Source organism: Hemibagrus wyckioides, linkage group LG06 (genome assembly GCF_019097595.1).
Source record: "Hemibagrus wyckioides isolate EC202008001 linkage group LG06, SWU_Hwy_1.0, whole genome shotgun sequence".
Classification (NCBI taxonomy): domain Eukaryota; kingdom Metazoa; phylum Chordata; class Actinopteri; order Siluriformes; family Bagridae; genus Hemibagrus; species Hemibagrus wyckioides.
Window position 1 is genome coordinate 36,691,855 of NC_080715.1, and position 12,803 is coordinate 36,704,657.

The window sequence follows — 12,803 nt, forward strand, 5'->3', positions numbered from 1 at the left end:
ACACTCTCTCTTACTCATCCACTCACTCATTCTCTCACTCTGTCACTGTTTCACCCTCTCTCTCTCTCACACCCACTCTCTCTCTCTCTCTCTCTCTCTCTCACTCTCTCATCCACTCACTCACTGTCTCATTCACACTCTCTCTCACTCATCCACTCACTCACACTCTCACTCTCACTGTTTCACCCTCTCTCTCTCACCCTCTCTCTCTCTCTCTCTCTCACCCACACTCTCTCTCTCTCTCTCTCACCCACACTCTCTCTCTCAGCCACTCACTTACCCACTTACCCACTCTCTCTCACTCATCCACTCTCTCTCACTCATCCACTCACTCTCACCCACTCACTCTCTCTTTCGTTCTTTCTCTCTCTCTCTCTCACCACTCTCTCTCTCACTCACTTTCTCTCTCACTCATTCACTCACTCACCCACTCACTCACTCACTCTCTCTCTCTCACTCGCCCGCTCGCTCACTCACTCACCCACTCTCTCTCTCTCCCACTCACTCTCTCTCTCTCTCTCTCTCTCTCTCTCTCTCTCTCTCTGTCATTCACTCACTGTCTCATTCACACTCTCTCTTACTCATCCACTCACTCACTCTCTCACTCTGTCACTGTTTCACCCACTCTCTCTCTCACCCTCTCTCTCTCTCTCTATCAATCTCTCTCAGCCACTCACTCACCCACTCTCTCGCCCATTCTCTCACTCACTCTCACCCACTCTCTCTCTCACTCACTCTCTCTGTCATCCACTCACTCACTCACTCTCACCCACTCACTCTCTCTCTCTCTCTCTCTCTCTCTCTGTCACTCACCCACTCAGTCACCCTCTCTCTCTCTCTCTCTCTCTCTCTATCAATCTCTCTCAGCCACTCACTCACTCTCACTCACTCTCTGTCATCCACTCACTCACCCACTCTCTCGCCCATTCTCTCACTCACTCTCACCCACTCTCTCTCACTCATCCACTCTCTCTCACTCATCCACTCTCTCTCACTCATCCACTCTCTCTCACTCATCCACTCACTCTCTCTCATCCACTCACTCTCACCCACTCTCTCTCTCACTCACTCTCTCTCTCACTCATCCACTCACTCTCACCCACTCACTCTCTCTTTCGTTCTTTCTCTCTCTCTCTCTCTCTCACCACTCTCTCTCTCACTCACTTTCTCTCTCACTCATTCACTCACTCACCCACTCACTCACTCACTCTCTCTCTCACCCACTCACTCACTCTCTCTCTCTCACTCGCCCGCTCGCTCACTCACTCACCCACTCTCTCTCTCTCTCTCTCTCTCTCTCTCTCTCTCTGTCATTCACTCACTCTCTCATCCACTCACTCACTGTCTCATTCACACTCTCTCTTACTCATCCACTCACTCACTCTGTCACTGTTTCACCCACTCTCTCTCTCACCCTCTCTCTCTCTATCAATCTCTCTCAGCCACTCACTCACCCACTCTCTCGCCCATTCTCTCACTCACTCTCACCCACTCTCTCTCTCACTCACTCTCTCTCTGTCATCCACTCACTCACTCACTCTCACCCACTCACTCTCTCTCTCTCTCTCTCTCTCTCTCTCTCTCTCTGTCACTCACCCACTCAGTCACCCCCTCTCTCTCTCTCTCTCTCTCTCTCTCTATCAATCTCTCTCAGCCACTCACTCACTCTCACTCACTCTCTCTCTGTCATCCACTCACTCACTCACTCTCTCACCCACTCACTCTCTCTCTCTGTCACTCACTCACTCACTCACCCACTCAGTCACACTCTCTCTCTCTCCCACTCTCATTCAATCTCTCTCTCTCACACTCACTCATCCACTCACTCACTCTCACCCACTCTCTCACTCACTCACTCACTCATGCACTCAATCATTTACCCACTCACCCTCTCTCTCTCTCTCTCTCTCTCTCTCACTTTCTCACCCACCCACTCACTCACTCACTCACTCACCCACTCAGTCAGTCTCTTTCTCATTCACTCTCTCTCACTCATCCACTCACTCACTCAATCTCTCTCTCTCTCTCTCTCTCTCTCTCACACTCACCCACTGTCTCTCTCTCTCTCTCTCTCTCTCTCAGCCACTCACCCACCCACTCTCTCACCCACCCACTCTCTCACACTCTTTCTCACTCACTCAGTCACTCACTCTCTCATCCACTCTCTCACTGTCACTCACTCTCACTGTCACTCACTCTCTCACTCATCCACTCACTCTCTCTCTCACTCACTCATCCACCCACCCACCCACTCACTCACCCACCCACTCACTCACCCACTCACTCTCTCTTCCACTCTCTCACTCAATCTCACTGTCTCTGTCTCTCTCTATCTCTCATCCACTCTTTCACTCACTCTGTTACTCACTCTCTCACTCACACTCTCACTCACTCACGCACTCAATCATTTACCCACCCACCCACTCACTCTCTCAACCACCCACCCACCCACTCTCTCTCTCTCTCTCTCTCTCTCTCTCTCTCTGTCTGTCATCCACTCACTCAGCCACTCACTCACTCTCTCACCCACTCAGTCTCTCTCTCTCTCACTCTCACTCACCCGCTCTCTCTTTCACCCACTCAGTCTCTCTCTCTCTCTCTCTCTCTCTCTCTCTCTCTCACTCACTCATTCATTCACTCAAATTCAAATTCAAATGAGCTTTATTGGCATGACAGATTGTACATGTATTGCCAAAGCATTTAAAAGGGGTAAAGATTACAAACAATCGACAAACAAATGAATAAAATAACAAATAAATAAATAGCAAAATGAAAGCATAAAATCTACAGGTATGAGTGAGGTGTGTGTGCGTGTGCAAATATGTATGTGCGTGGGCGCGTGCGTGAGTCATGAGCGCATCACTGATTGGTGGACTCCCCCCTCTTTTTGTGGCGGATGTGGATGTACCGAGCTGCCAGGGAAATACAGTCTCTTTTTTCTCCCAGTAAATACTGGAGTTTTGTGTCGTTCTCCAGTTTGATGAACTGGAGACAAATCAGCTCAAATTTAGGAAAGAATTGTTTTCGAATTTCCTGTTAGTTTGGACAGGATGTGAGGAAGTGGAGCTCTGTCTCTCTCTCCCACTCACTCACTCACCCACTCTCTCTCTCTCTCTCTCTCTCAGCCACTCACTCACTCTCTCACCCACTCTTTCTCTCTCTCTCTCTCTCTGCGCATGCGCGGCGGAGAGGCGAGTGTGGAGCGCGTGAGAGCGGTTGGCGTTTTGCCAATTTTTTCGGCACTAAAGTGCAATTCTTTTCCGTTTAAAATCTCGGAATATTAATATACTTATTGTGTGAGTGTGAGCGAGTGTGTGCGGACAATAACTGTGTGTGTGAGTGTGCGCGTGTGTGTGTGCGCGTGTGTGTGAGTAGCGTGTCGGTGAAGCGTGGTTATGGCGGATCCGACCGCGAGGTTGTGTGAGAGTTTGACTCGCCGGCACGGTGTCCGTGTTGTGTGTCCGGTGAGTGTTGAAGAATGTTGTTTAGCAGTCGGTAGTGTGGTGGGGCATGAGAACATTGTCTCTGCCTCCAGAATGAACAGTGCCATTGTGGTGTTTCTGAATAATGTTGAGAAAGTAAGAAATCTGATTCAGAAAGGCATCATTGTTAATAATGAGCAAATACTGGTTTCTCCCCTCAGTTCCCCAGCTAAGAAAGTCTTGTTGTCCAACGTCCCTCCTTTTATTTCAGATGAAGCTATCTGTAAAGAACTGTCTCGGTACGGGCGAATTGTCTCCCCCATTAAGAGAATCCCTCTTGGCTGTAAGTCCCCACTGGTTAAACACTTGGTTTCTTTTAGAAGAATGGTCTTCATGGTTTTTAAAGAAGGTGTGGAAGAGCTGAATGCCGTTTTTAAATTCAGAGTTGAAGGCTTTGACTACAATCTGTTTGTTTCTTCTGATACAGATATTAAGTGTTTTAAATGTGGAAAAACTGGTCATCTTGCTCGGGCCTGCCCTGAGAGGCAGAGTGACCCCGGTGTTTCTGAGCGACCGGGGCAGGACGCAGCTCAGTCGGCTGGGGTCGTTCCCCCTGCGGCTACAGTTCGGCCGGCTGCCGAGGGCCCTGGAGCTGCTGCTGCACCAGACCCGAAAGAGAGTGAGCCCCAAGCCCAGCCTGCAACCCAGAAGCCCACTGGAGCTGCAACAGCCCCGGAAAAGCCATGCACGGCCGAACCGGCCGCGGAAGAGCCATGCTCAGCTCAGCCCAGCCGGACCGGGAGAAGCCGTGCTCCACTGAGAAGAGCTCAGTGGGTTCTGGAGCAGTGCTGGAGCTGCCTGCGCTAGCAGAGGCAGGCACGGAGGTGCAGAGTGAACGCCCGGAAACACCGGACACTACACCAGTGCAGGGGGACGGGGGAGACGTGGATATGGTGGATGAGCCCGTCTTTAAAGTGCCGAATAAAAGGAAAAAGCAAAGTAAGGGACGGGGAAAAAAGCAGGCAAAAAAGGACACAAAGATGGGGGAACGAGAATCAGACAGTGATGACTGCATGTCAGACTCTGTTTTAATGTTCGATTCTCAGGAGGAACAGGTTAATGTTGTGTACAGCGCTGATGATATTAGTTTTTAAGGAACACCAAATGGCAGAAAAATGTAGCATTGGAAGAGTTTTTCCCAGACCATAAGCAGTTTATTCATGACGTTAAGTTCTTCAGAAGAGAAGGTGCATTCATTGATGTTGAAATTTTCCGTCTGAAGAAACTGATCACAAGAGTGAATAAGGAAAACTCTGATGATGACTAGTGTGGTGTTTTTTTATGGTAGAGTGTTTTTTACCCTCTGTTTAATTTTATTTATTTTATTTATTTTTATGAAAGGAGTTAATATTGCGAGTTTAAATATTAATGGGGCAAGAGAGCAAATCAAGAGAGCTAAACTGTATGAAGTTTTAAAGCAGAAGCACATTGACGTTGCCATGCTGCAAGAAACCCACAGCGATACCAGCAATGCTGCTGATTGGGTGAAGGAGTGGGATGGGTTGGTGATTTTAAGCCATAACACAACGCTCAGTGGTGGTGTTGCCTTGCTCTTTGCTCGCAGTTTTATTCCTTGTTCTTATTCAGTTGAAGAATTTTTAAATGGGAGGCTTTTAAAAGTGAAAACTTATGAGAATGAGGTTTTTGTTTTTATTTGTGTGTACACTCCCACCAGTGCAGTGGAGAGGATGATGTTTTTAGATACTCTGAACAATGTCATTGCTGACTGCAACACTGCAGAAATTTTAATTCTGGGTGGTGATTTTAACTGTACTACAGATATTTTAGACCGGAACCACACAGAACCTCACATGGCTTCCCGTAAGCGTCTGTGGGAGATGGTGGAGGCCCACGAGTTGAGCGACATATGGAGAACTTTTCATAAGAACAAGAGACAGTACACGTGGGCCCATGCCATAGATAACACACTCTCCCTGGCGAGATTAGATCGTTTTTATGGTTTTAAGCATCAGCTGACGTTTTTTACAAAGTGTTTTATTGTTCCAGTAGGTATCTCTGACCACAGTATGGTACAGTGTACTATTACTAAAGAGAAGGTTAAACCTAGGAGTGCCTACTGGCATTTTAACACTGCTCTTTTAGAAGATGCTAATTTTAGGGAGTCTTTTATTTTTTTATGGAATTGTTTTAAACATGAGAAGGCAGCTTTTAGTTCACTTCAGCTGTGGTGGGATGTGACAAAAGCACAAGTCAAAGAATTCTGTCAACAGTACACTCTCAATGTCACAAGAGACATTGTTAGATCTCTGAAAGCTCTGGAGATAGAAATAGTGGAGCTCGAGCGTTTGGAGGCCACTGGAAATCGAGGGCATATTGAAGCCCTCAAACGTAAAAAATCCAAAATGAATGACCTGTTAGACATTACAGCACAGGGGGCGCTGGTCCGCTCACGCTTTAAAAGCGCTGCTGAGATGGATGCTCCTTCAAAGTTCTTTTTCAGTTTAGAGCAGAAGAATGGACAGAAAAGATTTATACATGCTGTACAAACAGAATCAGGGGATCTCGTATCTGAGCCCACTGAAATTCACCAGCAGACAGTAAGCTTCTACTCGAAGCTGTACAGCAGTGAGTGGTCAGGGGCACAAGCGGTGGAGGACAGCTTCCTCATGGACCTGCCAAAGCTCTCTGAGCAAGCGGCGAGAGAGCTAGACAGGGAGCTGACGCTGGAGGAGGTTCATGAGGCTCTCCAGGGGATGGAGAAGGGACGGGCGTCAGGTATAGACGGTCTCCCTGTCGAGTTCTACAAGGCATTGTGGGCCGTCATAGGGCAGGACGTGCTACGGGACAGCGTACGGAGAGGTGAACTCCCGTTGAGCTGCAGGAGGGCCGTCCTGACCCTGCTACCGAAGAAGGGAGACCTGACCCACCTGAAAAACTGGCGCCCGGTCTCACTACTGTGCACTGACTGCAAGCTGCTCTCAAAAGCATTAGCCTCGAGACTGACTAAGGTAATGGAGCAGCTCATTCACCAGGACCAGACGTACTGTGTGCCTGATAGGTCCATATTCGATAATGTGTATCTAATTCGTGACATTTTGGACGTCTCCAGGCTATTGGGCTTAAAAACTGGTCTGATTTCTCTAGATCAGGAAAAGGCTTTTGACCGGGTTGAACATGAATATTTGTGGAAGGTGCTGGAAGCCTTCGGGTTCAACCCAGGCTTTATAGCCATGATCAGGGTGTTGTACAGTAACATTGAGAGTGTACTGAAGGTTAACGGTGGTTTATGTGCTCCTTTTAGAGTGTACAGAGGGATCAGGCAGGGCTGTTCCCTCTCTGGAATGTTGTACTCTCTAGCTATTGAACCTCTTTTAAATAAGTTAAGAAGTAATCTCTCTGGTTTTAATATGCCACATGCTAATGCCTCAATATGTTTATCAGCTTATGCAGATGATCTGGTAGTGATGATAAACACACAAAATGATGTCAATGTTTTAAATGACTTTCAAATTTTATTCTCCGCCAAGGTTAACTGGTCTAAAAGTGAAGCCATTTTAGTTGGGGAGTGGGAAGGTGGGCAACCGTCACTACCAGGAGGCTTAGCGTGGAAAAGAGGTGGTTTTAAATACTTGGGTGTCCACCTGGGGAACAATGAGTTTTTAAGTAAAAACTGGGAAGGTTCTGTAGAGCACGTGAAGGGCAGACTGAGCAAGTGGAAGCGGCTGGTTCCAAAGATGTCCTACAGGGGGAGAACGCTGGTCATCAACAACCTGGCTGCGTCGTCCCTCTGGCACAAGCTGGCATGCGTGGATCCGCCGCCGAACCTGCTGGCAAACATCCAGGCCCTGCTGGTGGACTTCTTCTGGGATGGTCTACACTGGATTCCACAGAGTGTGCTTCATCTGCCGAAGGAGGAAGGAGGACAGGGGCTGGTCCAGCTGTCCAGCAGAGCTGCAGCCTTCCGCCTCCAGTTCATCCAGAGACTCCTCACTGGACCCGGAGTCTTAGTATGGAGAGCAGCAGCCAGTGGACTACTACGCACAGTTCAAGGACTGGGGCTGGACAGAGCGTTGTTTTTAATGGACACAAAAATGCTGGACATTTCTGGACTACCAGCCTTTTACCGTGGATTTTTTAAAATTTGGAACTGCTTTAAGAAACAAAACAAGGGCTGTAGAACGCTACACTGGCTGCTGGAGGAACCTCTGGTGTACGGCGGGAGACTGGACATCTCCAGTGTGACCGTCCCTGCACTGTCCAGAACTCTCATCTCCTCAGGGATTATAATGCTCCGGGAGCTTGTGAACATCGCGGGGTCGGACTTGTCGAGGGCAGAGGACCTGGCAGCACGTATGGGACTGCGGTCCCTGCGTGTTGTCAATCAGCTCCTACACCACTGGAAATCTGCATTGACATCAGAGGAGCGTGTTCAGCTAATGGACTATTCACACACAGAGACTGGTCCTACAGAGGACGAACCCTTTCCCCAGCTGAACATCACTCCTGACCTCGACGGGTGTGCAGGCCCCCTCCTGGAGTGCCGGGGTGAAGGGGAGATGGACTTTGGGTCAGTGTCGGGGAAGCTGCTCTACAGAGCGTGTGTAAAGGTTTTAAACAAGAAAAAGCTGAGTGGGAGGGTGGACACCCCATGGAGAAGTGTACATGGTTTTACTGATGATTTTAAACCAGAGTGGACGCACTGTATAAACCACCGTTAACTAAAAAAGCTGCCGACCTCCAATGGAGGATTTTACACTGTATTATCTCTGTGAACTCTTTTATTTTTTGTTTTAAATCCTGATATTGCACATGATTGTCCTTTTTGTTCACAGAGAGAAACAGTTTTTCATGCTTTTATTCACTGCTCCAGATTACTTCCACTGTTTGTGTTTTTACAGAGCATTTTAAGGTCTTTTAATGTTGTTTTTACTTTTCAGTGTTTTATTTTTGGTTTTAAGTACGTCAGAAAACACCGGTTCAGGTGCCAACTGATCAATTTTATATTTGGTCAGGCCAAAATGGCAAAATACCTGAGCTGGAAAAACCAAATTGCACAAAGCACTGACTGTGACGCCATAAAAATTCTGAAAAGGCTGATGAAATCTAGAATTTCAATTGATTTTAATTTTTATAAAAGTATGAATGACTTGGATATGTTTAAATGTGTGTGGTGTTGTGATAATGTGTTGTGTTCTGTTGCAGAAAGGAAACTTAACTTTGCAGCAGAACTAAACTAATCACTCATATTTAAAATAATTTATTGATATTTTAATACGTATTTATTTATTTATTTATTTACTTATTTATTTATTAAGTCACTGTGACTTATATGTGACTTGTGTAAATAAGTAAAAAAAAAGTCTCCCACTCACTCACCCACACTCTCTCTCTCTCTCTCTCTCTCTCTCTCTCTCAGCCACTCACTCACTCTCTCAGCCACTCTTTCTCTCTCTCTCTCTCTCTCTCTCTCTCTGTCACTCACTCACTCTCTCAGCCACTCTTTCTCTCTCTCTCTCTCTCTCTCTCTCTCTCTCTGTCACTCACTCACTCTCTCAGCCACTCTCTCTCTCTCTCTCTCTCTCTCTCTGTCACTCACTCACTCTCTCAGCCACTCTTTCTCTCTCTCTCTCTCTCTCTCTCTGTCACTCACTCACTCTCTCAGCCACTCTTTCTCTCTCTCTCTCTCTCTCTCAGCCACTCACTCACTCTCTCAGCCACTCTTTCTCTCTCTCTCTCTCTCTCTCTCTCTCTCTGTCACTCACTCACTCACTCACTCACTGTCTCATCCACTCACTCACTGTCTCATTCACTCACTGTCTCACTCACTTTCTCACCCACTCACTCACTCACTCACCCACTCTCTCTTCTCTTTCACCCACTCAGTCTCTCTCTCTCTCCCACTCACTCACTCTCACCCTCTCTCTCTCTCTCTCTGTGTCTCTCTCACTCACACTCACTCACTCTCTCTCTCTGTCTCTCTCACTCATCCACTCACTCACTCTCTCACCCAGTCTCTCTCTCTCTCCCCCACTCAGTCACTCTCTCTCACCCACCCACTCACTCACTCTCACCCACTCAGTCACACTCTATCTCTCTCTCTCTCTCTCACCCACTCATGCACTCACCCACTCACCCACTCACTCACTCACCCACTCAGTCACTCACTCACTCACTCTCTCACCCACTCACTCTCTCTGTCACTCACTCACTTTCTCACCCACTCACTCTCACCCACTCACTCTCTCTCTCTCTCCCCCTCCCACACTCTCACTCAATCTCTCTCTCTCTCTCTGTCATCCACTCACTCTCTCACCCACTCTTTCTCTCTGTCACTCACTCACTCACTTTCTCACCCACTCACTCTCTCACTCACTCACTCACTCTCTCACCCACTCACTCACTCTCTCACCCACTCACTCACTCTCTCTCTCTCTCCCCCTCCCACACTCTCACTCAATCTCTCTCTCTCTCTGTCATCCACTCACTCTCTCACCCACTCTTTCTCTCTGTCACTCACCCACTCACTCTCTCACTCACTCAGTCACTCTCTCACCCACTCACTCTCTCTCTCTCTCTCTCTCTCTCCCTCCCCCTCCCACACTCTCACTCAATCTCTCTCTCTCTGTCATCCACTCACTCTCTCACCCACTCTTTCTCTCTGTCACTCACTCACTCACTCACTTTCTCACCCACTCACTCTCACTCACTCACTCACTCTCTCACCCACTCACTCTCTCTCTCTCTCTCTCTCTCTCCCCCTCCCACACTCTCACTCAATCTCTCTCTCTCTCTGTCATCCACTCACTCTCTCACCCACTCTTTCTCTCTGTCACTCACTCACTCACTTTCTCACCCACTCACTCTCTCACTCACTCACTCACTCTCTCACCCACTCACTCACTCTCTCTCTCTCTCTCTCTCCCTCCCCCTCCCACACTCTCACTCAATCTCTCTCTCTCTGTCATCCACTCACTCTCTCACCCACTCTTTCTCTCTGTCACTCACTCACTCACTTTCTCACCCAGTCACTCTCTCACCCACTCACTCACACTCTCTCTCTCTCTCTCTCTCTCTCTCTCCCCCTCCCACACTCTCACTCAATCTCTCTCTCTCTCTGTCATCCACTCACTCTCTCACCCACTCTTTCTCTCTGTCACTCACTCACTCACTTTCTCACCCACTCACTCTCACCCACCCACTCACTCACTCACCCACCCACCCACTCTCTCTTTCACCCACTCAGTCTCTCTCTCTCTCTCACTCTCTCCCTCACTCACCCACTCACTCAAATTCAAATTCAAATGAGCTTTATTGGCATGACAGACTGTACATGTATTGCCAAAGCATTTAAAAGGGGTAAAGATTACAAACAATCGACAAACAAATGTGTGTGTGCGTGTGCGCAAATGTGTATGTGTGTGTGTGCGCGTGTGCAAATATGTATGTGCGTGGGCGCGTGCGTGAGTCATGAGCGCGAGTCATGAGCGCATCACTGATTGCTGGACTCCTCCCTCTTTTTGTGGCGGATGTGGATGTACCGAGCTGCCAGGGAAATACAGTCTCTTTTTTCTCCCAGTAAATACTGGAGTTTTGTGTCGTTCTCCAGTTTGATGAAGTCCGGACAAATCAGCTCAAATTTAGGAAAGAATTGTTTTCAAATTTCCTGTTAGTTTGGACAGGATGTGAGGAAGTGGAGCTCTGTCTCTCTCTCTCTCCCACCCTCTCTCTCTCTCTCTCTCTCTCTCTCTCTCTCAGCCACTCACTCACTCTCTCACCCACTCTTTCTCTCTCTCTCTCTCTCTCTGTCACTCACTCTCTCTCTCTCTCTCTCTCAGCCACTCACTCACTTATCCACTCACTCACTGTCTCATTCACTCACTCACTGTCTCACTCACTCACCCACTCTCTCTTTCACCCACTCAGTCTCTCTCTCTCTCTCTCTCAGCCACTCACTCACTTATCCACTCATTCACTCACTCACTGTCTCACTCACTTTCTCACCCACTCACTCACTCACTCACTCACCCACTCTCTCTTTCACCCACTCAGTCTCTCTCTCTCTCTCTCTCTCTCTCTCTCTCTCTCTCAGCCACTCACCCACTCACTCACTCGCTCTTTCACTCACCCTCTCTCTCTCACCCACTCATCCACTCACTCACTCACTCGCTCTTTCACTCACCCTCTCTCTCTCACCCACTGATCCACTCACTCACTCACTCGCTCTTTCACTCACCCTCTCTCTCTCACCCACTCATCCACTCACTCACTCACTCGCTCTTTCACTCACCCTCTCTCTCTCACTCACTCATCCACTCACTCATCCACTCACTCACTCACCCCCTTGGTCACTCTGTCATTCTCTCACCCCCCCCCCTCTCTCTCTCTCACACCCACTCTCTCACTCACTCATTCACCCACTCTCTCTCACCCACTCACTCTCTCTCTCTCTCTCTCTCTCTCTCTCTCTCTCACACACCCACTCTCTCACTCACTCACTCTCACTCAGACTCTCTCACTCACCCAGTCACTCTCTCTCTCTCTCGCACTCACTTTCTCACCCACCCACTCACCCTCTCTCACCCACTCTCTCTCTCTCTTTCTCACTCACCCACCCACTCACTCTCTCACCCATTCACTCACTCACTCACTCTCTCACCCACTCTCACCCACTCTCACCCACTCTCACTCAATCTCACTCACTCACTCACTCTCTCACCCACTCACTCAATCTCACTCTCTCTTTCTCACTCACTCTCTCACCCACCCTCTCTCTCTCTCCCCCCCACTCTCTCTCTCATCCACTCACTCACTCTCTCTCTCACACCCACTCAGACTCTCTCACTCACCCACTCTCTCTCACCCATTCAATCACTCTCACCCACTCACTCTCTCTCTCTCTCTCTCTCTCTCTCTCACACTCACTCTCTCACTCACCCACTCACTCACTCACTCAGTTGACTGCTTTTTCGTTTTCTCCTTCTTCACTATTACACTTTCTTCTTTTTTCTCTCTCTGTAGTTGCAGAGGGCCCGTACCAAGACGTGGTGAAGCTGCAAAAGATGCCATGTCTCTTCGAGGCCTATGAGCACGTCCTGTCCTTGCTGGAGAACGTCTTCACCCCAATGTTTTGCCACAGCGATGAGGTAATCAATACAGAGTGTTCTGCTTCTTCACTGATTAATCTTTATGACAGAATTTGAACAGTATTTTGCACAATGCCTTTTAAGATTTAGTTTTTAGTATACGTGTTATTTTTTTCTATAGCACTTTTTGTATGCCCTAATTTCTGAAGCATTTAAAAAAATTTAATTTCTTTTTACCACTCGCAAGTGACACCTACACACTACAGAGGTCCATCAA

General features: G+C 48.2%; 1 protein-coding gene across 3 annotated transcripts in view; it reads left to right on the forward strand.

Moving 5' to 3' along the window:
• snx14 (sorting nexin 14) overlaps window positions 1-12,803 on the forward strand; it is a 62,816-nt gene that overhangs the window by 37,324 nt on the left and 12,689 nt on the right. For all 3 annotated transcript variants that reach the window (XM_058393124.1, XM_058393120.1, XM_058393123.1), the window contains exon 15: window positions 12,462-12,586. In XM_058393124.1, the coding sequence (XP_058249107.1) occupies window positions 12,462-12,586 (125 nt within the window). The remainder of the gene's footprint in view (window positions 1-12,461; window positions 12,587-12,803) is intronic.